Source organism: Arachis ipaensis, chromosome B10, assembly GCF_059453495.1.
Source record: "Arachis ipaensis isolate K30076 ecotype BB chromosome B10, ASM5945349v1, whole genome shotgun sequence".
In the NCBI taxonomy this organism is placed as follows: domain Eukaryota; kingdom Viridiplantae; phylum Streptophyta; class Magnoliopsida; order Fabales; family Fabaceae; genus Arachis; species Arachis ipaensis.
Genome location: NC_142435.1, coordinates 114,604,723 through 114,629,815, shown reverse-complemented (window position 1 = coordinate 114,629,815; position 25,093 = coordinate 114,604,723). Strand labels below are relative to the sequence as shown.

At 38.5% G+C, this 25,093-nt stretch overlaps 1 protein-coding gene and 4 non-coding genes across 5 annotated transcripts; all 5 read right to left on the bottom strand.

Moving 5' to 3' along the window:
- Positions 1–353: 353 nt before the first annotated feature.
- On the bottom strand, positions 354–457 carry LOC148581377 (small nucleolar RNA R71). The gene has a single exon (XR_015896005.1). It is a non-coding gene; the product is annotated as a small nucleolar RNA R71 (small nucleolar RNA).
- A 5,322-nt stretch (positions 458–5,779) lies between these two features.
- LOC148581376 (small nucleolar RNA R71) lies at positions 5,780–5,883 on the bottom strand. The gene has a single exon (XR_015895980.1). It is a non-coding gene; the product is annotated as a small nucleolar RNA R71 (small nucleolar RNA).
- A 5,322-nt stretch (positions 5,884–11,205) lies between these two features.
- On the bottom strand, positions 11,206–11,309 carry LOC148581375 (small nucleolar RNA R71). Its single transcript, XR_015895962.1, has one exon. It is a non-coding gene; the product is annotated as a small nucleolar RNA R71 (small nucleolar RNA).
- Positions 11,310–16,631: 5,322 nt separating this feature from the next.
- On the bottom strand, positions 16,632–16,735 carry LOC148581374 (small nucleolar RNA R71). The gene has a single exon (XR_015895941.1). It is a non-coding gene; the product is annotated as a small nucleolar RNA R71 (small nucleolar RNA).
- A 7,081-nt stretch (positions 16,736–23,816) lies between these two features.
- On the bottom strand, positions 23,817–24,182 carry LOC148581373 (uncharacterized). The gene has a single exon (XM_088492359.1). The coding sequence runs from the start codon at positions 24,180–24,182 to the stop codon at positions 23,817–23,819; it is 366 nt and encodes a 121-aa protein (XP_088348485.1).
- Positions 24,183–25,093: the final 911 nt, after the last annotated feature.

Sequence of the window (25,093 nt, the reverse complement as noted above, 5' to 3'; positions counted from 1 at the left end):
CATACATAAACCCAACCTCTGGGAATTGTGGTAGCAGCATTCAGAAACCACCCATTCAGGCCAACAATTTTGAACTCAAACCACAGCTAATATCACTTGTGGAGAATCATTGTTCATTTGGTGGGAGTGCTAATGAAGATCCCAACCAACATCTCACAAAATTCCTGAGAATTTGTGACACTGTGAAGTCCAATGAAGTCCAGGAAGATGCCTATAAACTGCTTTTGTTCCCATTTTCACTTAGGGACAAAGCAGCTAAGTGGCTGGAATCATTCCCAAGGGGGAGTCTAACAACATGGGATGAGGTGGAAAGCAAGTTTCTGGCACGTTTCTACCCCCCACAAAAGGTCAATAGGCTTCGATCTGAGGTTCAGACTTTTAGACAACAAGATGGTGAAACTCTCTACGAGGCATGGGAGAGATTCAAGGATTTGACAAGGAAATGCCCACCAGACATGTTCCATGATTGGGTGCAATTGCATATTTTCTATGATGGACTGTCTTATGAATCAAGGAAGGCTGTAGACCATTCATCAGGAGGTTCATTGAACAGGAAAAAGACTGTGGAAGAAGCCATTGAAGTGATTGAGACAGTGGCTGAGAATGAGTACTACTATGCATCAGAGAGGCACAACACTAAGGGAGTCATGGAGCTGAACCATGTTGATACAATTCTAGCCCAAAACAAGGTGTTTGCCAAGCAACTAGCAGAGCTTACCAGGCAATTAGAAACAAGCACCAAAATGAGGATTGTGACCGAGAAACAAAGGATCATATCCATGAAGAAGAGAAGGTCGAAGAACAATCCAACTCCTGAGCCAACAAGCAAGTTCACTCAAGCCAATCACAAGGGAAAGCTTGCTGGAAAGAAGCATTCACAACAAGGGGCACTAACTAGCTCCTTTATCCACTTGAAGTCATTCCTCTTAACAAACTGGAAGAAGAGGAAGAAAGTCAGGAACAGCATGTCAAGCTAATGACGTTAAAGAAGCGCTTGTTGGGAGGCAACCCAACCAAAGGTAGTTTTTCTTTTCTAGTTATTTCAATAAAAGAGTTAAGTAGATTTATCTGTATTGCAAGGAGCTAAGTTTGGTGTTGCACACCAAAACAATTCAAGGGTGAATGTGAGATTCTAAGTTTGGTGTTCCACCAAAAAACTTCATTAAAAGCACATTTCTACCTCAGCATGACTAGTCACTAGCTCCAACCAATCAGGGAAACTACTTAAACAATAGTTTAATTTCTAGTTCATAGTTTCTTTTTCTAGTTCATAGTTATTTTCTTAATAAAAGCACATGAGGTTTTCTGCATATGATCCCAATTGCTGCATATGGCAAGGAACTAAGTTTCGTGTTCACACACCAATCTAAGTTCAGAGGCCTACAAACATCCATGCATGCTAACCAATTCTCAAAGTGCTTGGGGAACAAGCAACTTCTAATAGCTTTGCAGGAAGACAATCAATCTCATGGAAGGAATATACATCATCATCAAAGAGAACACCAAGGCTAGGAAGGATGATGAACAACAAAGAAGATGCTAAAAGGTTGTATTGTCACTTAATTGCTTGTACTTTGAATTGCTGATATTTGAAGTTTGCATGCACCCCTGCTTTAAGTTTGAGTCATTGCAGTTTTTGATTGTCTGTTTGTTTAATTTTCAAATAAGTGATAGTCTAAGTGTCTGGATAACTTCATCTTCTTAAACAAATGCTTGCCATGACTTGTTCTATTTCCATAAAATAAAAGAAATGTTTGAACAAAAGTAACTCAATTCCATTTGGTAAGAAATCAAATAAGATTAAGTGGTGGTATGCATGTTTGATTGAATAGTCAGCTCACTAAGAAATAAAGTTAGAATTGTCACTTTTAGTGGAAATTAGGATGCTGTCTATGGATCTTGATGAATAAATGTCTTTGGCCATGAAAAAGAAAGAAAAAGAAGAAGAAAAAGCCACTGAAAAAGGGCAACCAAAAAGCAAAAAAATTGAGAAAATAAGCTAGGCACCAATGGTTTGAACTTCTGAGACAAATGCCTGTGGTGTTTATGTATTAAGGATATGCTTGGATGAATAGGTTCTGAGGAGTGTTTCAACACTTGGTAACTTGGGTTAACTAACCCGGGATTATCAACCAAAAGTCCATTATCAAGAGCAACCTAAATACAAAACATTTAGTCACACAAAGAGGTGCTGGGCACCAATGTCTCAAGAAGAAATGTGAACTAAAATGCCTGTAGTGGATATGTGTAGTGCACTGATAAGAAAAAGAAAATGCCAAAGGCTTGTGCAACACATGACACTGAGCAACAAGGAGCAAATAAGCTCAAAGGAAAAGAAAAACAAAGAAAAGAAACTTGCCAAGGATATGTGAATAACAAGAGGCCATAGCAGTGTTTTAGTGGAAACATAAAAAGTGACATTCTTACCTAAGAAACAATAAAGTGATGCTGCAACAACTTTCTGCATGAACACCCCATTAATCAATGTCAATTACTTACTGATATGGCTAATGAATTTACTTTCTGTTTCATTCTTTCTTCTCAATAATTCAGAACTTGCTTGGGGACAAGCAAGGATTAAGTTTGGTGTTGTGATGCCAAGGCATCTTAGGCTAGTTTCACTAGCCTTTTTCTTTTATTTTTAGTTGTTTTATGCATTTTCTTGAGCCTTAAGTAATCATTTTGGGCCAAATAGTCATGCTTGTCTTAAATCATTCAACATGAAGATTTTGATGCAAATTCCATGAGTTTTTAGTTATATTCCTTGAATGCTATGAATGGAAGAATTCTCATGAAATTTTGCAAGACTTTGATGCAATTGTTTGGATGATTTCAGGAAAGAAGAGGCTAGGCAAGGAAGCAACAAAATCAATAAAGGAAGCTTGAATATCACATGTGGAGTTTAAGATCCAGTTTAAGCCTAAACTGGAGCTTAAACGCCAGAATCATGAAGGCTAAGAAATGCTGGAACTGGCGTTTAACCTCCAGTTTAACCTTAAACTGGAAGTTAAACGCCAGAATGAGAATTTCACCAAGGAAGCATTTCCACGTTTAACCTCCAGTTTAACCTTAAACTGGAGGTTAAACGCCAGAATTGAGAAATGAACCAGGATGGCTTTCCTCCATTTCCACGTTTAAGCTTCAGTTTAACCTTAAACTGAAGCTTAAACGTGTTCGACAATTCCACACTCCAGGGTTGCCTTCTTCCATTTCCACGTTTAAGCTTCAGTTTAACCTTAAACTGAAGCTTAAACGTGCTCGAGCTTGTGCCTCCAGGGAGTGCCAGCGTTTAAGCTCCAGTTTAAGCTTAAACTGGAGCTTAAACGTGTTATATGGAACAGCTTGAACATGCCTTCTTCAAACATAAATAACTTGAGCTACAAAACTCCAAATGAGGTGATTCAAAATGCATTGGAAAGAAGACATCTAGAGCTTTCCAAGAATATATGGCATGCATGGTGGATACTAAAAATTGAGGGAGAAAACAGCCCCGTAATGTGCATAGAAGAGCATAGTACCAACATGCAATCAGGCCAGCTGACCTCTTCACCTTCCATGGAGTATAACTCGAGTTGTAGAGATCCAATTGAGGTGCTTCCAGTTGCGTTAGAAAGCTGACATCCATAGCTTTCCAACGAGGTATAATAGTCTATATTTGGCATCAAATTGGCAAGGTTGACAAGAGAACAAAGTGACGACTCAAGAAAGGGGGGTGCAATGTTTGAGTGTAGTTTAATGGATCATTATCCTTTTTGGATCAATTATGTCACTCTACCCTTCAAGCAAGCAAGGCCCATCAACAACACCAAATCAAGGCCACAAGAATCATCTAGAATAGTTTATTTTCATTTGATTGTAATTTGCTTTGAATTTCATTTTCATTTTGTAATTTAGGGAGCCTATTTAAAGGCCTTAGTTTCTGCATTTGAAACGAGAGGGGATTGAAGGGGAATCCAGCCCCTGAGGGGGACTTTTGGAACTTCTACCTTTTCATTTTAGCTAGTTTTCATATCTTTGTAATTGAATTCAGAGCTATGACTCACTAAACCCCCTTTCATTGGGTTAGGGAGCTCTATTGTAATTCAATGAATCAATAATAGTTTATCTTCTTCTTCAATCTTTTCTCTTGAATTTTGTTAGAAAGCTTCTCGATCTAATTCCATTGGGTAGTTGTCTTGGGAAAGAAACTACCCATAATTGGAATCCTTCGGAACCTTGGGAAAGGAATGGAGGATTCATGCTAGAGAAGCTTTCTCACAGTGAATTGGATTGGGGTTTGGATGGATATTGTGACATGTAATCCTACCAAATTGTGGTTCATGAAACTGTGTGGTATAATCAGTGATCGAGCATCATCTCTTCTTATGAACATTTAAACCAAGAGATTGGGAATTTGTTTGTTTTTAGAGAGAATTGGTGAGCCAAGGGATTGGGATCCAATCATATAAGATTGCCAAGCAAAATTTAATGAACGCATTGGTTGAGGAAGAGATATTCATGTTTTGATTCGGAGATCTCAATATCTCCTAACACCCAATGAATTCCCCATTTCTGATTTCCAATTTCTCTTTACATTCTGCAACTCAATTCTTGCAATCACCCCCATTCCCTTTTAATTTCAGCAATTTACATTCTGCTCTTTAATTCATGCAATTTAAGATTCCGCCATTTCAATTTCTTGTTATTTACTTTTCCCGCCAATTTTACATTCCGCAATTCTCATCTAAATCTTGATTTCGCTCAACTAGAACACACTTCTAATATGAATTGCTCACTCAACCAATCCTTGTGGGATTCGACCTCACTCTATTGTGAGTTTTTACTTGACGATAACCGGTGCACTTGCCGGAAGGAATTTTGCCGATCGTGCAATTTCCTAAATCGTAGCATAACAAGTTTATGCGCATCAAGTTTATGGCGCCGTTGCCGGGGATTGGTTTTCGATTGACAATTCTCAAATTGGAAGTTAACTAGATTGAGCATTTTTTTTTTGTTTTGATTAATTCAGTACAAGTTACTTGTTGAATTTTAATTTCTGCACTCTGTTACATGCTTTCTTTCTTTATGCCTTTAAATTCAAGCAACTAACCCACTGACTCACTAACTGTTTGAATTAATTCCTCAATTGCTCTAACCATACTCTTCCATTAACCAAGAGTATTTCACTTGTTTGTTGCCTGTGTTGTGTTCTTGTATGACAGGTAGGAGAGGAGAGACATCAACTCCTCCATATACCGAACCAGAGAGGACCCTTCATAGACTGAGAAGGGAAGCAAGAGGAAAGAGAGTACTGGGAGAAAAGGAATCTGAAGGAGAATCTGAGGACAATTTTGAGGAAGCTCTAGATCTCAACATGGATAGAGAAGTTCACAACCATGAGAGAGCTGATGGAAACAATGCCATTCCTGAGAGGAGGGTTCTTAGTTCATACATAAACCCAACCTCTGGGAATTGTGGTAGCAGCATTCAGAAACCACCCATTCAGGCCAACAATTTTGAACTCAAACCACAGCTAATATCACTTGTGGAGAATCATTGTTCATTTGGTGGGAGTGCTAATGAAGATCCCAACCAACATCTCACAAAATTCCTGAGAATTTGTGACACTGTGAAGTCCAATGAAGTCCAGGAAGATGCCTATAAACTGCTTTTGTTCCCATTTTCACTTAGGGACAAAGCAGCTAAGTGGCTGGAATCATTCCCAAGGGGGAGTCTAACAACATGGGATGAGGTGGAAAGCAAGTTTCTGGCACGTTTCTACCCCCCACAAAAGGTCAATAGGCTTCGATCTGAGGTTCAGACTTTTAGACAACAAGATGGTGAAACTCTCTACGAGGCATGGGAGAGATTCAAGGATTTGACAAGGAAATGCCCACCAGACATGTTCCATGATTGGGTGCAATTGCATATTTTCTATGATGGACTGTCTTATGAATCAAGGAAGGCTGTAGACCATTCATCAGGAGGTTCATTGAACAGGAAAAAGACTGTGGAAGAAGCCATTGAAGTGATTGAGACAGTGGCTGAGAATGAGTACTACTATGCATCAGAGAGGCACAACACTAAGGGAGTCATGGAGCTGAACCATGTTGATACAATTCTAGCCCAAAACAAGGTGTTTGCCAAGCAACTAGCAGAGCTTACCAGGCAATTAGAAACAAGCACCAAAATGAGGATTGTGACCGAGAAACAAAGGATCATATCCATGAAGAAGAGAAGGTCGAAGAACAATCCAACTCCTGAGCCAACAAGCAAGTTCACTCAAGCCAATCACAAGGGAAAGCTTGCTGGAAAGAAGCATTCACAACAAGGGGCACTAACTAGCTCCTTTATCCACTTGAAGTCATTCCTCTTAACAAACTGGAAGAAGAGGAAGAAAGTCAGGAACAGCATGTCAAGCTAATGACGTTAAAGAAGCGCTTGTTGGGAGGCAACCCAACCAAAGGTAGTTTTTCTTTTCTAGTTATTTCAATAAAAGAGTTAAGTAGATTTATCTGTATTGCAAGGAGCTAAGTTTGGTGTTGCACACCAAAACAATTCAAGGGTGAATGTGAGATTCTAAGTTTGGTGTTCCACCAAAAAACTTCATTAAAAGCACATTTCTACCTCAGCATGACTAGTCACTAGCTCCAACCAATCAGGGAAACTACTTAAACAATAGTTTAATTTCTAGTTCATAGTTTCTTTTTCTAGTTCATAGTTATTTTCTTAATAAAAGCACATGAGGTTTTCTGCATATGATCCCAATTGCTGCATATGGCAAGGAACTAAGTTTCGTGTTCACACACCAATCTAAGTTCAGAGGCCTACAAACATCCATGCATGCTAACCAATTCTCAAAGTGCTTGGGGAACAAGCAACTTCTAATAGCTTTGCAGGAAGACAATCAATCTCATGGAAGGAATATACATCATCATCAAAGAGAACACCAAGGCTAGGAAGGATGATGAACAACAAAGAAGATGCTAAAAGGTTGTATTGTCACTTAATTGCTTGTACTTTGAATTGCTGATATTTGAAGTTTGCATGCACCCCTGCTTTAAGTTTGAGTCATTGCAGTTTTTGATTGTCTGTTTGTTTAATTTTCAAATAAGTGATAGTCTAAGTGTCTGGATAACTTCATCTTCTTAAACAAATGCTTGCCATGACTTGTTCTATTTCCATAAAATAAAAGAAATGTTTGAACAAAAGTAACTCAATTCCATTTGGTAAGAAATCAAATAAGATTAAGTGGTGGTATGCATGTTTGATTGAATAGTCAGCTCACTAAGAAATAAAGTTAGAATTGTCACTTTTAGTGGAAATTAGGATGCTGTCTATGGATCTTGATGAATAAATGTCTTTGGCCATGAAAAAGAAAGAAAAAGAAGAAGAAAAAGCCACTGAAAAAGGGCAACCAAAAAGCAAAAAAATTGAGAAAATAAGCTAGGCACCAATGGTTTGAACTTCTGAGACAAATGCCTGTGGTGTTTATGTATTAAGGATATGCTTGGATGAATAGGTTCTGAGGAGTGTTTCAACACTTGGTAACTTGGGTTAACTAACCCGGGATTATCAACCAAAAGTCCATTATCAAGAGCAACCTAAATACAAAACATTTAGTCACACAAAGAGGTGCTGGGCACCAATGTCTCAAGAAGAAATGTGAACTAAAATGCCTGTAGTGGATATGTGTAGTGCACTGATAAGAAAAAGAAAATGCCAAAGGCTTGTGCAACACATGACACTGAGCAACAAGGAGCAAATAAGCTCAAAGGAAAAGAAAAACAAAGAAAAGAAACTTGCCAAGGATATGTGAATAACAAGAGGCCATAGCAGTGTTTTAGTGGAAACATAAAAAGTGACATTCTTACCTAAGAAACAATAAAGTGATGCTGCAACAACTTTCTGCATGAACACCCCATTAATCAATGTCAATTACTTACTGATATGGCTAATGAATTTACTTTCTGTTTCATTCTTTCTTCTCAATAATTCAGAACTTGCTTGGGGACAAGCAAGGATTAAGTTTGGTGTTGTGATGCCAAGGCATCTTAGGCTAGTTTCACTAGCCTTTTTCTTTTATTTTTAGTTGTTTTATGCATTTTCTTGAGCCTTAAGTAATCATTTTGGGCCAAATAGTCATGCTTGTCTTAAATCATTCAACATGAAGATTTTGATGCAAATTCAATGAGTTTTTAGTTATATTCCTTGAATGCTATGAATGGAAGAATTCTCATGAAATTTTGCAAGACTTTGATGCAATTGTTTGGATGATTTCAGGAAAGAAGAGGCTAGGCAAGGAAGCAACAAAATCAATAAAGGAAGCTTGAATATCACATGTGGAGTTTAAGATCCAGTTTAAGCCTAAACTGGAGCTTAAACGCCAGAATCATGAAGGCTAAGAAATGCTGGAACTGGCGTTTAACCTCCAGTTTAACCTTAAACTGGAAGTTAAACGCCAGAATGAGAATTTCACCAAGGAAGCATTTCCACGTTTAACCTCCAGTTTAACCTTAAACTGGAGGTTAAACGCCAGAATTGAGAAATGAACCAGGATGGCTTTCCTCCATTTCCACGTTTAAGCTTCAGTTTAACCTTAAACTGAAGCTTAAACGTGTTCGACAATTCCACACTCCAGGGTTGCCTTCTTCCATTTCCACGTTTAAGCTTCAGTTTAACCTTAAACTGAAGCTTAAACGTGCTCGAGCTTGTGCCTCCAGGGAGTGCCAGCGTTTAAGCTCCAGTTTAAGCTTAAACTGGAGCTTAAACGTGTTATATGGAACAGCTTGAACATGCCTTCTTCAAACATAAATAACTTGAGCTACAAAACTCCAAATGAGGTGATTCAAAATGCATTGGAAAGAAGACATCTAGAGCTTTCCAAGCATATATGGCATGCATGGTGGATACTAAAAATTGAGGGAGAAAACAGCCCTGTAATGTGCATAGAAGAGCATAGTACCAACATGCAATCAGGCCAGCTGACCTCTTCACCTTCCATGGAGTATAACTCGAGTTGTAGAGATCCAATTGAGGTGCTTCCAGTTGCGTTAGAAAGATGACATCCATAGCTTTCCAACGAGGTATAATAGTCTATATTTGGCATCAAATTGGCAAGGTTGACAAGAGAACAAAGTGACGACTCAAGAAAGGGGGGTGCAACGTTTGAGTGTAGTTTAATGGATCATTATCCTTTTTGGATCAATTATGTCACTCTACCCTTCAAGCAAGCAAGGCCCATCAACAACACCAAATCAAGGCCACAAGAATCATCTAGAATAGTTTATTTTCATTTGATTGTAATTTGCTTTGAATTTCATTTTCATTTTGTAATTTAGGGAGCCTATTTAAAGGCCTTAGTTTCTGCATTTGAAACGAGAGGGGATTGAAGGGGAATCCAGCCCCTGAGGGGGACTTTTGGAACTTCTACCTTTTCATTTTAGCTAGTTTTCATATCTTTGTAATTGAATTCAGAGCTATGACTCACTAAACCCCCTTTCATTGGGTTAGGGAGCTCTATTGTAATTCAATGAATCAATAATAGTTTATCTTCTTCTTCAATCTTTTCTCTTGAATTTTGTTAGAAAGCTTCTCGATCTAATTCCATTGGGTAGTTGTCTTGGGAAAGAAACTACCCATAATTGGAATCCTTCGGAACCTTGGGAAAGGAATGGAGGATTCATGCTAGAGAAGCTTTCTCACAGTGAATTGGATTGGGGTTTGGATGGATATTGTGACATGTAATCCTACCAAATTGTGGTTCATGAAACTGTGTGGTATAATCAGTGATCGAGCATCATCTCTTCTTATGAACATTTAAACCAAGGGATTGGGAATTTGTTTGTTTTTAGAGAGAATTGGTGAGCCAAGGGATTGGGATCCAATCATATAAGATTGCCAAGCAAAATTTAATGAACGCATTGGTTGAGGAAGAGATATTCATGTTTTGATTCGGAGATCTCAATATCTCCTAACACCCAATGAATTCCCCATTTCTGATTTCCAATTTCTCTTTACATTCTGCAACTCAATTCTTGCAATCACCCCCATTCCCTTTTAATTTCAGCAATTTACATTCTGCTCTTTAATTCATGCAATTTAAGATTCCGCCATTTCAATTTCTTGTTATTTACTTTTCCCGCCAATTTTACATTCCGCAATTCTCATCTAAATCTTGATTTCGCTCAACTAGAACACACTTCTAATATGAATTGCTCACTCAACCAATCCTTGTGGGATTCGACCTCACTCTATTGTGAGTTTTTACTTGACGATAACCGGTGCACTTGCCGGAAGGAATTTTGCCGATCGTGCAATTTCCTAAATCGTAGCATAACAAGTTTATGCGCATCAAGTTTATGGCGCCGTTGCCGGGGATTGGTTTTCGATTGACAATTCTCAAATTGGAAGTTAACTAGATTGAGCATTTTTTTTTTGTTTTGATTAATTCAGTACAAGTTACTTGTTGAATTTTAATTTCTGCACTCTGTTACATGCTTTCTTTCTTTATGCCTTTAAATTCAAGCAACTAACCCACTGACTCACTAACTGTTTGAATTAATTCCTCAATTGCTCTAACCATACTCTTCCATTAACCAAGAGTATTTCACTTGTTTGTTGCCTGTGTTGTGTTCTTGTATGACAGGTAGGAGAGGAGAGACATCAACTCCTCCATATACCGAACCAGAGAGGACCCTTCATAGACTGAGAAGGGAAGCAAGAGGAAAGAGAGTACTGGGAGAAAAGGAATCTGAAGGAGAATCTGAGGACAATTTTGAGGAAGCTCTAGATCTCAACATGGATAGAGAAGTTCACAACCATGAGAGAGCTGATGGAAACAATGCCATTCCTGAGAGGAGGGTTCTTAGTTCATACATAAACCCAACCTCTGGGAATTGTGGTAGCAGCATTCAGAAACCACCCATTCAGGCCAACAATTTTGAACTCAAACCACAGCTAATATCACTTGTGGAGAATCATTGTTCATTTGGTGGGAGTGCTAATGAAGATCCCAACCAACATCTCACAAAATTCCTGAGAATTTGTGACACTGTGAAGTCCAATGAAGTCCAGGAAGATGCCTATAAACTGCTTTTGTTCCCATTTTCACTTAGGGACAAAGCAGCTAAGTGGCTGGAATCATTCCCAAGGGGGAGTCTAACAACATGGGATGAGGTGGAAAGCAAGTTTCTGGCACGTTTCTACCCCCCACAAAAGGTCAATAGGCTTCGATCTGAGGTTCAGACTTTTAGACAACAAGATGGTGAAACTCTCTACGAGGCATGGGAGAGATTCAAGGATTTGACAAGGAAATGCCCACCAGACATGTTCCATGATTGGGTGCAATTGCATATTTTCTATGATGGACTGTCTTATGAATCAAGGAAGGCTGTAGACCATTCATCAGGAGGTTCATTGAACAGGAAAAAGACTGTGGAAGAAGCCATTGAAGTGATTGAGACAGTGGCTGAGAATGAGTACTACTATGCATCAGAGAGGCACAACACTAAGGGAGTCATGGAGCTGAACCATGTTGATACAATTCTAGCCCAAAACAAGGTGTTTGCCAAGCAACTAGCAGAGCTTACCAGGCAATTAGAAACAAGCACCAAAATGAGGATTGTGACCGAGAAACAAAGGATCATATCCATGAAGAAGAGAAGGTCGAAGAACAATCCAACTCCTGAGCCAACAAGCAAGTTCACTCAAGCCAATCACAAGGGAAAGCTTGCTGGAAAGAAGCATTCACAACAAGGGGCACTAACTAGCTCCTTTATCCACTTGAAGTCATTCCTCTTAACAAACTGGAAGAAGAGGAAGAAAGTCAGGAACAGCATGTCAAGCTAATGACGTTAAAGAAGCGCTTGTTGGGAGGCAACCCAACCAAAGGTAGTTTTTCTTTTCTAGTTATTTCAATAAAAGAGTTAAGTAGATTTATCTGTATTGCAAGGAGCTAAGTTTGGTGTTGCACACCAAAACAATTCAAGGGTGAATGTGAGATTCTAAGTTTGGTGTTCCACCAAAAAACTTCATTAAAAGCACATTTCTACCTCAGCATGACTAGTCACTAGCTCCAACCAATCAGGGAAACTACTTAAACAATAGTTTAATTTCTAGTTCATAGTTTCTTTTTCTAGTTCATAGTTATTTTCTTAATAAAAGCACATGAGGTTTTCTGCATATGATCCCAATTGCTGCATATGGCAAGGAACTAAGTTTCGTGTTCACACACCAATCTAAGTTCAGAGGCCTACAAACATCCATGCATGCTAACCAATTCTCAAAGTGCTTGGGGAACAAGCAACTTCTAATAGCTTTGCAGGAAGACAATCAATCTCATGGAAGGAATATACATCATCATCAAAGAGAACACCAAGGCTAGGAAGGATGATGAACAATAAAGAAGATGCTAAAAGGTTGTATTGTCACTTAATTGCTTGTACTTTGAATTGCTGATATTTGAAGTTTGCATGCACCCCTGCTTTAAGTTTGAGTCATTGCAGTTTTTGATTGTCTGTTTGTTTAATTTTCAAATAAGTGATAGTCTAAGTGTCTGGATAACTTCATCTTCTTAAACAAATGCTTGCCATGACTTGTTCTATTTCCATAAAATAAAAGAAATGTTTGAACAAAAGTAACTCAATTCCATTTGGTAAGAAATCAAATAAGATTAAGTGGTGGTATGCATGTTTGATTGAATAGTCAGCTCACTAAGAAATAAAGTTAGAATTGTCACTTTTAGTGGAAATTAGGATGCTGTCTATGGATCTTGATGAATAAATGTCTTTGGCCATGAAAAAGAAAGAAAAAGAAGAAGAAAAAGCCACTGAAAAAGGGCAACCAAAAAGCAAAAAAATTGAGAAAATAAGCTAGGCACCAATGGTTTGAACTTCTGAGACAAATGCCTGTGGTGTTTATGTATTAAGGATATGCTTGGATGAATAGGTTCTGAGGAGTGTTTCAACACTTGGTAACTTGGGTTAACTAACCCGGGATTATCAACCAAAAGTCCATTATCAAGAGCAACCTAAATACAAAACATTTAGTCACACAAAGAGGTGCTGGGCACCAATGTCTCAAGAAGAAATGTGAACTAAAATGCCTGTAGTGGATATGTGTAGTGCACTGATAAGAAAAAGAAAATGCCAAAGGCTTGTGCAACACATGACACTGAGCAACAAGGAGCAAATAAGCTCAAAGGAAAAGAAAAACAAAGAAAAGAAACTTGCCAAGGATATGTGAATAACAAGAGGCCATAGCAGTGTTTTAGTGGAAACATAAAAAGTGACATTCTTACCTAAGAAACAATAAAGTGATGCTGCAACAACTTTCTGCATGAACACCCCATTAATCAATGTCAATTACTTACTGATATGGCTAATGAATTTACTTTCTGTTTCATTCTTTCTTCTCAATAATTCAGAACTTGCTTGGGGACAAGCAAGGATTAAGTTTGGTGTTGTGATGCCAAGGCATCTTAGGCTAGTTTCACTAGCCTTTTTCTTTTATTTTTAGTTGTTTTATGCATTTTCTTGAGCCTTAAGTAATCATTTTGGGCCAAATAGTCATGCTTGTCTTAAATCATTCAACATGAAGATTTTGATGCAAATTCAATGAGTTTTTAGTTATATTCCTTGAATGCTATGAATGGAAGAATTCTCATGAAATTTTGCAAGACTTTGATGCAATTGTTTGGATGATTTCAGGAAAGAAGAGGCTAGGCAAGGAAGCAACAAAATCAATAAAGGAAGCTTGAATATCACATGTGGAGTTTAAGATCCAGTTTAAGCCTAAACTGGAGCTTAAACGCCAGAATCATGAAGGCTAAGAAATGCTGGAACTGGCGTTTAACCTCCAGTTTAACCTTAAACTGGAAGTTAAACGCCAGAATGAGAATTTCACCAAGGAAGCATTTCCACGTTTAACCTCCAGTTTAACCTTAAACTGGAGGTTAAACGCCAGAATTGAGAAATGAACCAGGATGGCTTTCCTCCATTTCCACGTTTAAGCTTCAGTTTAACCTTAAACTGAAGCTTAAACGTGTTCGACAATTCCACACTCCAGGGTTGCCTTCTTCCATTTCCACGTTTAAGCTTCAGTTTAACCTTAAACTGAAGCTTAAACGTGCTCGAGCTTGTGCCTCCAGGGAGTGCCAGCGTTTAAGCTCCAGTTTAAGCTTAAACTGGAGCTTAAACGTGTTATATGGAACAGCTTGAACATGCCTTCTTCAAACATAAATAACTTGAGCTACAAAACTCCAAATGAGGTGATTCAAAATGCATTGGAAAGAAGACATCTAGAGCTTTCCAAGAATATATGGCATGCATGGTGGATACTAAAAATTGAGGGAGAAAACAGCCCCGTAATGTGCATAGAAGAGCATAGTACCAACATGCAATCAGGCCAGCTGACCTCTTCACCTTCCATGGAGTATAACTCGAGTTGTAGAGATCCAATTGAGGTGCTTCCAGTTGCGTTAGAAAGCTGACATCCATAGCTTTCCAACGAGGTATAATAGTCTATATTTGGCATCAAATTGGCAAGGTTGACAAGAGAACAAAGTGACGACTCAAGAAAGGGGGGTGCAACGTTTGAGTGTAGTTTAATGGATCATTATCCTTTTTGGATCAATTATGTCACTCTACCCTTCAAGCAAGCAAGGCCCATCAACAACACCAAATCAAGGCCACAAGAATCATCTAGAATAGTTTATTTTCATTTGATTGTAATTTGCTTTGAATTTCATTTTCATTTTGTAATTTAGGGAGCCTATTTAAAGGCCTTAGTTTCTGCATTTGAAACGAGAGGGGATTGAAGGGGAATCCAGCCCCTGAGGGGGACTTTTGGAACTTCTACCTTTTCATTTTAGCTAGTTTTCATATCTTTGTAATTGAATTCAGAGCTATGACTCACTAAACCCCCTTTCATTGGGTTAGGGAGCTCTATTGTAATTCAATGAATCAATAATAGTTTATCTTCTTCTTCAATCTTTTCTCTTGAATTTTGTTAGAAAGCTTCTCGATCTAATTCCATTGGGTAGTTGTCTTGGGAAAGAAACTACCCATAATTGGAATCCTTCGGAACCTTGGGAAAGGAATGGAGGATTCATGCTAGAGAAGCTTTCTCACAGTGAATTGGATTGGGGTTTGGATGGATATTGTGACATGTAATCCTACCAAATTGTGGTTCATGAAACTGTGTGGTATAATCAGTGATCGAGCATCATCTCTTCTTATGAACATTTAAACCAAGGGATTGGGAATTTGTTTGTTTTTAGAGAGAATTGGTGAGCCAAGGGATTGGGATCCAATCATATAAGATTGCCAAGCAAAATTTAATGAACGCATTGGTTGAGGAAGAGATATTCATGTTTTGATTCGGAGATCTCAATATCTCCTAACACCCAATGAATTCCCCATTTCTGATTTCCAATTTCTCTTTACATTCTGCAACTCAATTCTTGCAATCACCCCCATTCCCTTTTAATTTCAGCAATTTACATTCTGCTCTTTAATTCATGCAATTTAAGATTCCGCCATTTCAATTTCTTGTTATTTACTTTTCCCGCCAATTTTACATTCCGCAATTCTCATCTAAATCTTGATTTCGCTCAACTAGAACACACTTCTAATATGAATTGCTCACTCAACCAATCCTTGTGGGATTCGACCTCACTCTATTGTGAGTTTTTACTTGACGATAACCGGTGCACTTGCCGGAAGGAATTTTGCCGATCGTGCAATTTCCTAAATCGTAGCATAACAAGTTTATGCGCATCAAGTTTATGGCGCCGTTGCCGGGGATTGGTTTTCGATTGACAATTCTCAAATTGGAAGTTAACTAGATTGAGCATTTTTTTTTTGTTTTGATTAATTCAGTACAAGTTACTTGTTGAATTTTAATTTCTGCACTCTGTTACATGCTTTCTTTCTTTATGCCTTTAAATTCAAGCAACTAACCCACTGACTCACTAACTGTTTGAATTAATTCCTCAATTGCTCTAACCATACTCTTCCATTAACCAAGAGTATTTCACTTGTTTGTTGCCTGTGTTGTGTTCTTGTATGACAGGTAGGAGAGGAGAGACATCAACTCCTCCATATACCGAACCAGAGAGGACCCTTCATAGACTGAGAAGGGAAGCAAGAGGAAAGAGAGTACTGGGAGAAGAGGAATCTGAAGGAGAATCTGAGGACAATTTTGAGGAAGCTCTAGATCTCAACATGGATAGAGAAGTTCACAACCATGAGAGAGCTGATGGAAACAATGCCATTCCTGAGAGGAGGGTTCTTAGTTCATACATAAACCCAACCTCTGGGAATTGTGGTAGCAGCATTCAGAAACCACCCATTCAGGCCAACAATTTTGAACTCAAACCACAGCTAATATCACTTGTGGAGAATCATTGTTCATTTGGTGGGAGTGCTAATGAAGATCCCAACCAACATCTCACAAAATTCCTGAGAATTTGTGACACTGTGAAGTCCAATGAAGTCCAGGAAGATGCCTATAAACTGCTTTTGTTCCCATTTTCACTTAGGGACAAAGCAGCTAAGTGGCTGGAATCATTCCCAAGGGGGAGTCTAACAACATGGGATGAGGTGGAAAGCAAGTTTCTGGCACGTTTCTACCCCCCACAAAAGGTCAATAGGCTTCGATCTGAGGTTCAGACTTTTAGACAACAAGATGGTGAAACTCTCTACGAGGCATGGGAGAGATTCAAGGATTTGACAAGGAAATGCCCACCAGACATGTTCCATGATTGGGTGCAATTGCATATTTTCTATGATGGACTGTCTTATGAATCAAGGAAGGCTGTAGACCATTCATCAGGAGGTTCATTGAACAGGAAAAAGACTGTGGAAGAAGCCATTGAAGTGATTGAGACAGTGGCTGAGAATGAGTACTACTATGCATCAGAGAGGCACAACACTAAGGGAGTCATGGAGCTGAACCATGTTGATACAATTCTAGCCCAAAACAAGGTGTTTGCCAAGCAACTAGCAGAGCTTACCAGGCAATTAGAAACAAGCACCAAAATGAGGATTGTGACCGAGAAACAAAGGATCATATCCATGAAGAAGAGAAGGTCGAAGAACAATCCAACTCCTGAGCCAACAAGCAAGTTCACTCAAGCCAATCACAAGGGAAAGCTTGCTGGAAAGAAGCATTCACAACAAGGGGCACTAACTAGCTCCTTTATCCACTTGAAGTCATTCCTCTTAACAAACTGGAAGAAGAGGAAGAAAGTCAGGAACAGCATGTCAAGCTAATGACGTTAAAGAAGCGCTTGTTGGGAGGCAACCCAACCAAAGGTAGTTTTTCTTTTCTAGTTATTTCAATAAAAGAGTTAAGTAGATTTATCTGTATTGCAAGGAGCTAAGTTTGGTGTTGCACACCAAAACAATTCAAGGGTGAATGTGAGATTCTAAGTTTGGTGTTCCACCAAAAAACTTCATTAAAAGCACATTTCTACCTCAGCATGACTAGTCACTAGCTCCAACCAATCAGGGAAACTACTTAAACAATAGTTTAATTTCTAGTTCATAGTTTCTTTTTCTAGTTCATAGTTATTTTCTTAATAAAAGCACATGAGGTTTTCTGCATATGATCCCAATTGCTGCATATGGCAAGGAACTAAGTTTCGTGTTCACACACCAATCTAAGTTCAGAGGCCTACAAACATCCATGCATGCTAACCAATTCTCAAAGTGCTTGGGGAACAAGCAACTTCTAATAGCTTTGCAGGAAGACAATCAATCTCATGGAAGGAATATACATCATCATCAAAGAGAACACCAAGGCTAGGAAGGATGATGAACAACAAAGAAGATGCTAAAAGGTTGTATTGTCACTTAATTGCTTGTACTTTGAATTGCTGATATTTGAAGTTTGCATGCACCCCTGCTTTAAGTTTGAGTCATTGCAGTTTTTGATTGTCTGTTTGTTTAATTTTCAAATAAGTGATAGTCTAAGTGTCTGGATAACTTCATCTTCTTAAACAAATGCTTGCCATGACTTGTTCTATTTCCATAAAATAAAAGAAATGTTTGAACAAAAGTAACTCAATTCCATTTGGTAAGAAATCAAATAAGATTAAGTGGTGGTATGCATGTTTGATTGAATAGTCAGCTCACTAAGAAATAAAGTTAGAATTGTCACTTTTAGTGGAAATTAGGATGCTGTCTATGGATCTTGATGAATAAATGTCTTTGGCCATGAAAAAGAAAGAAAAAGAAGAAGAAAAAGCCACTGAAAAAGGGCAACCAAAAAGCAAAAAAATTGAGAAAATAAGCTAGGCACCAATGGTTTGAACTTCTGAGACAAATGCCTGTGGTGTTTATGTATTAAGGATATGCTTGGATGAATAGGTTCTGAGGAGTGTTTCAACACTTGGTAACTTGGGTTAACTAACCCGGGATTATCAACCAAAAGTCCATTATCAAGAGCAACCTAAATACAAAACATTTAGTCACACAAAGAGGTGCTGGGCACCAATGTCTCAAGAAGAAATGTGAACTAAAATGCCTGTAGTGGATATGTGTAGTGCACTGATAAGAAAAAGAAAATGCCAAAGGCTTGTGCAACACATGACACTGAGCAACAAGGAGCAAATAAGCTCAAAGGAAAAGAAAAACAAAGAAAAGAAACTTGCCAAGGATATGTGAATAACAAGAGGCCATAGCAGTGTTTTAGTGGAAACATAAAAAGTGACATTCTTACCTAAGAAACAATAAAGTGATGCTGCAACAACTTTCTGCATGAACACCCCATTAATCAATGTCAATTACTTACTGATATGGCTAATGAATTTACTTTCTGTTTCATTCTTTCTTCTCAATAATTCAGAACTTGCTTGGGGACAAGCAAGGATTAAGTTTGGTGTTGTGATGCCAAGGCATCTTAGGCTAGTTTCACTAGCCTTTTTCTTTTATTTTTAGTTGTTTTATGCATTTTCTTGAGCCTTAAGTAATCATTTTGGGCCAAATAGTCATGCTTGTCTTAAATCATTCAACATGAAGATTTTGATGCAAATTCAATGAGTTTTTAGTTATATTCCTTGAATGCTATGAATGGAAGAATTCTCATGAAATTTTGCAAGACTTTGATGCAATTGTTTGGATGATTTCAGGAAAGAAGAGGCTAGGCAAGGAAGCAACAAAATCAATAAAGGAAGCTTGAATATCACATGTGGAGTTTAAGATCCAGTTTAAGCCTAAACTGGAGCTTAAACGCCAGAATCATGAAGGCTAAGAAATGCTGGAACTGGCGTTTAACCTCCAGTTTAACCTTAAACTGGAAGTTAAACGCCAGAATGAGAATTTCACCAAGGAAGCATTTCCACGTTTAACCTCCAGTTTAACCTTAAACTGGAGGTTAAACGCCAGAATTGAGAAATGAACCAGGATGGCTTTCCTCCATTTCCACGTTTAAGCTTCAGTTTAACCTTAAACTGAAGCTTAAACGTGTTCGACAATTCCACACTCCAGGGTTGCCTTCTTCCATTTCCACGTTTAAGCTTCAGTTTAACCTTAAACTGAAGCTTAAACGTGCTCGAGCTTGTGCCTCCAGGGAGTGCCAGCGTTTAAGCTCCAGTTTAAGCTTAAACTGGAGCTTAAACGTGTTATATGGAACAGCTTGAACATGCCTTCTTCAAACATAAATAACTTGAGCTACAAAACTCCAAATGAGGTGATTCAAAATGCATTGGAAAGAAGACATCTAGAGCTTTCCAAGCATATATGGCATGCATGGTGGATACTAAAAATTGAGGGAGAAAACAGCCCTGTAATGTGCATAGAAGAGCATAGTACCAACATGCAATCAGGCCAGCTGACCTCTTCACCTTCCATGGAGTATAACTCGAGTTGTAGAGATCCAATTGAGGTGCTTCCAGTTGCGTTAGAAAGCTGACATCCATAGCTTTCCAACGAGGTATAATAGTCTATATTTGGCATCAAATTGGCAAGGTTGACAAGAGAACAAAGTGACGACTCAAGAAAGGGGGGTGCAACGTTTGAGTGTAGTTTAATGGATCATTATCCTTTTTGGATCAATTATGTCACTCTACCCTTCAAGCAAGCAAGGCCCATCAACAACACCAAATCAAGGCCACAAGAATCATCTAGAATAGTTTATTTTCATTTGATTGTAATTTGCTTTGAATTTCATTTTCATTTTGTAATTTAGGGAGCCTATTTAAAGGCCTTAGTTTCTGCATTTGAAACGAGAGGGGATTGAAGGGGAATCCAGCCCCTGAGGGGGACTTTTGGAACTTCTACCTTTTCATTTTAGCTAGTTTTCATATCTTTGTAATTGAATTCAGAGCTATGACTCACTAAACCCCCTTTCATTGGGTTAGGGAGCTCTATTGTAATTCAATGAATCAATAATAGTTTATCTTCTTCTTCAATCTTTTCTCTTGAATTTTGTTAGAAAGCTTCTCGATCTAATTCCATTGGGTAGTTGTCTTGGGAAAGAAACTACCCATAATTGGAATCCTTCGGAACCTTGGGAAAGGAATGGAGGATTCATGCTAGAGAAGCTTTCTCACAGTGAATTGGATTGGGGTTTGGATGGATATTGTGACATGTAATCCTACCAAATTGTGGTTCATGAAACTGTGTGGTATAATCAGTGATCGAGCATCATCTCTTCTTATGAACATTTAAACCAAGGGATTGGGAATTTGTTTGTTTTTAGAGAGAATTGGTGAGCCAAGGGATTGGGATCCAATCATATAAGATTGCCAAGCAAAATTTAATGAACGCATTGGTTGAGGAAGAGATATTCATGTTTTGATTCGGAGATCTCAATATCTCCTAACACCCAATGAATTCCCCATTTCTGATTTCCAATTTCTCTTTACATTCTGCAACTCAATTCTTGCAATCACCCCCATTCCCTTTTAATTTCAGCAATTTACATTCTGCTCTTTAATTCATGCAATTTAAGATTCCGCCATTTCAATTTCTTGTCATTTACTTTTCCCGCCAATTTTACATTCCGCAATTCTCATCTAAATCTTGATTTCGCTCAACTAGAACACACTTCTAATCTGAATTGCTCACTCAACCAATCCTTGTGGGATTCGACCTCACTCTATTGTGAGTTTTTACTTGACGATAACCGGTGCACTTGCCGGAAGGAATTTTGCCGATCGTGCAATTTCCTAAATCGTAGCATAACAAGTTTATGCGCATCAGTTAACACTGGCGTTAGTGGGCTAACTTTGCCCCTAATGCCAGCACCTCTTCATTGAGCCAGCGTTATCACTAGTTTTAGTGAGCTAACTTTGCCACTAACGCCAGCACCCTCCTTGGTGTAGCGTTAACCATGGCGTTAGTGTGCTAACTTGGCCACTAACACCACAACCTCCTTGCTTTTCTCTGCTTCTTCTTTGCTTTTCCTTGCCTATCATCAATCAAACAAGTGCATCAAAGCTTTGCCATAATCACAAGATAATGCATCATTCTTTGCATCAAGTAGTTTTTTGCATAAATCTCATAAAAATGATTATAATTCACTAATGTTTGATGAATCAAGACATGCATAGATAACTCATCCAAATGCTTGCTTATTGATGAAGATAATGCATGAAACTAACCTAAAATATACTAAAAATGGCTTGTGAAACTAGCCAAGATGCCCTGGTATCACAACACCAAACTTAAATCTTACTTGTCCCCACACAAGTGATAAAACATAAGAAGAATGCATGAAAACATAAAGAAGTATGAGTCCTTATTGAGAAATCTTTAATCCTAGTTCGTGGGGTTTCATGCATGACACTAAGGTTCATAGTTTTATTGGCTTCTAGGTTCTAGCATTCTCTTGGGTATTAACTCTGCTGCTTCTATGAGACCCTTTTATTCTTTTATCCTTAGTTTGAACTTTTTGCTTTCTTTTTCTCCTTGCTAGAGGCTTATTCCTTTATTGAAGCTTAGTGCTCTGTGTTAAAGCAGCTCTTTATGATAAGCTTTCAGTCAACACTCCCGAACCAGTTGGTTCAAGGTGTTAGGTGTTGAAGCACCCTTCAGGACTTACTAACTCAAGCCTCTCCTCAACAAATACACACCACAGGCATATAACTTGCAATTCAATCCTTAAGACATTGGTGCCCAGCACCTCTTTGGGTTGCTAAATGCTTTGTAACAAGGTTGCCCTTGATAATGGACTTTTGGTTGACAATCCCGGGTTAGTTAACCCAAGTTACCAAGTGATGAAGCACTCCTTAGAACCTAATCATCCAAGCATATCCTTGTACAAAAGCAATGCAGGAATATATCTTAGGGGTCAAGCTATTAGCGCCTAGCTTATTCATTGCTCTCTACTTTCTTCATTCTTCTTTTTCATTCTCTTTCTATTTGTAAGGATCTTTTTATTCTCATGGGTTTCATGGAATGCATAACAAGCCATTACTTAGGAGATACTCTAACCTTCAACCTTATTTGAGAACCCTTGGTTAGCATATACCACCACATAACCTTAGGATTTTATTCATCTTCTACCAGATTGGACTTTACTTTTCTTTTTCATAACATTTTCTTTTATTGAGACTTAGGAAACAAAGCATACAATTCAAATAAGGTGCAATGATGTAGGTACTTAACTAGCAAGCCAAAATAAACATAAAGAAAACATAATGCAAAGAGTCATGAAACAAAAAGGACACTAATTAACAGGGGCACAATTGCACTTTCAATTAACACATTTAAGCTAGAGACGGTCAAGTAACAATACAACCTTTTGGTGTCCACTTGTTTCCTCTTTATCATCAGCATCTTTTAACTTTTGTATCCTTCTTTTATCTCTCTAGATGGTGGTGCATATTCCCTCCAAGAGATGAAATGACTGCTTGCAAGAGTATTGGAAGTTGCTTGTTCCCCAAGCACTTGAGAGATAGTTAGCATGCATGTATGCTTGTGATTTTTTGAACTTAAGTTGGTGTCTGAACACCAAACTTAGTTTCTTGCCTACCCTTATATGCAGCAAATTGAATTCATGCAGGAAACATCATGTGCTTTTATTAAGAAAGCAAACTGGGCTAGAAACAACTGTTAAGTAGTTTCTATATTTGTTTGGAGTTTGTGACTAGTCATGCTGTTTGGAGGTTTGCAATGTGTTTTAATGAAATCTGTGGTGGAACACCAAACTTAGCATCACACATTCACCCTTGAATTGTTCACTTATGACATCACTTTGGTGTATAACACTAAACTTAACTCCTTGCAATACAGAAAAATCTACTTAACTCTTTTATTGAAACAAATAAAAAAAAAGTTACCTTTGGTTGGGTTGCTTCCCAACAAGCGCTATTTTGTCGTCACTAGCTTGATGGTTGTCCCCTGTTAAGGAGGTTGATGGTCATAGTGCCTCAATTTTTCCCTTCTCACTGTAAGCTTTCTTCCAGTATCCTTCTTGATGATTTCCACATGCTCAAGTGAAAGAATTTTTTTCACTGTGTAGTATCCAGAAAAGTGTGGAGATGTTTCCACTTGCTGATAGATTAGCCTCACTTTATCCCTAGGTGAGAATCCTTCAGTTGGAATTTTCTTATTTTTCCAACCTTTAGGCACCTTCTTCTTGTTGTTCTTTCCTTTCTTTGATGATTCTTCCTTCTTGGTAGGCTCGATGTCAGGAACTTTCTCATTTATCACCATTGGGGACTTTGCCTGAGGGCTTTCTTTAGCTTTTCTGACTCCTTGAACTTTATGCCTCTCTTCAGTTTCTTTCTTTCCCTCCAAGAATGAGCTTATGAGTTCTAGAGGTGGCTGCTCAAATCTCTCTTTCCAATTTGGATCTCCCTCATTAATCCTCATACATTCCTTCTCTTAGATTGGTTCTTGTAGATTTTTGAAAATATTGAATCTTAGATGCTCATCATACACTCTTAGCATCAATTCTCCTCTTTCAACATCGATCAGTGCTCTCCCTATAGCCAAGAAGGGTCTTCTCAGGATGATAGGAGTGTTATAATCTTCTTCCATATCAAGGATCACAAAATCAGCTGGAATGAAGAAGTTTCCTACTTTCACAAGTACATTTTCCACCACCCCAAGGGCTTGCTTGATGGATTTGTCAACCATTTGGAGAGCTACCCATGTGGACTTCAATTCATGAATTTGAAGTCTCTTCATGAGAGACAAAGGCATCAGATTTATGCTAGCACCCAGGTCACATAATGATTTCTCGATCATTATGCAACCTATGGTGCAAGGAATGTAAAAGCTTCAAGGATCCTTTCTCTTCATTGGAAGTGTTCTCTAGATGATAGCACTGCATTCTTTTGTCAATACCACCATTTGGCCTTTGGTGCGTACGTGGTGCGCGAAATTGTGATCATCAACAATGGCGCCAAAAGACTTGGAGCTCTTAAACATGAATCACACTTTGTCACAATTCTGCACAACTAACCAGCAAGTGCACTGGGTCGTCCAAGTAATACCTTACGTGAGTAAGGGTCGATCCCACGGAGACTGTCGGCTTGAAGCAAGCTATGGTCACCTTGTAAGTCTCAGTCAGGCGAATTCAGATGGTGATGGAGAATTGATAATTAAAAGATGAATAAAACATAAAATAAAGATAGAGATACTTATGTAATTCTTTGGTTGGAATTTCAGATAAACGTATGAAGATGCTTTGTTCCTTCTGAACCTCTGCTTTCCTATTGCCTTCTTCCAATCATTTATACTCCTTTCCATGACAAGCTTTATGTTGGGCATCACCGTTGTCAATGGCTACTTCCCGTCCTCTCAGTGAAAACGTTCCAAATGCACTGTCACCGCACGGCTAATCATCTGTCGGTTCTCGATCATGCTGGAATAGGATCCATTGATCCTTTTGCGTCTATCACATGCCCAACAATCGCGAGTTTGAAGCTCGTCACAGTCATCCCTTCCCAGATCCTACTCGAAATACCACAGACAAGGTTTAGACTTTCTGGATCTCAAGAATGACCGCCAATAATTCTAGCCTATACCACGAAGGTTCCAATCTGAGATTAGAAACCCAAGAGATACACATTCAAGCTTGTTTGCATGTAGAACGGAAGTGGTTGTCAGTCACGCATTTATAGGTGAGAATGGTGATGAGTGTTACATAATCATCA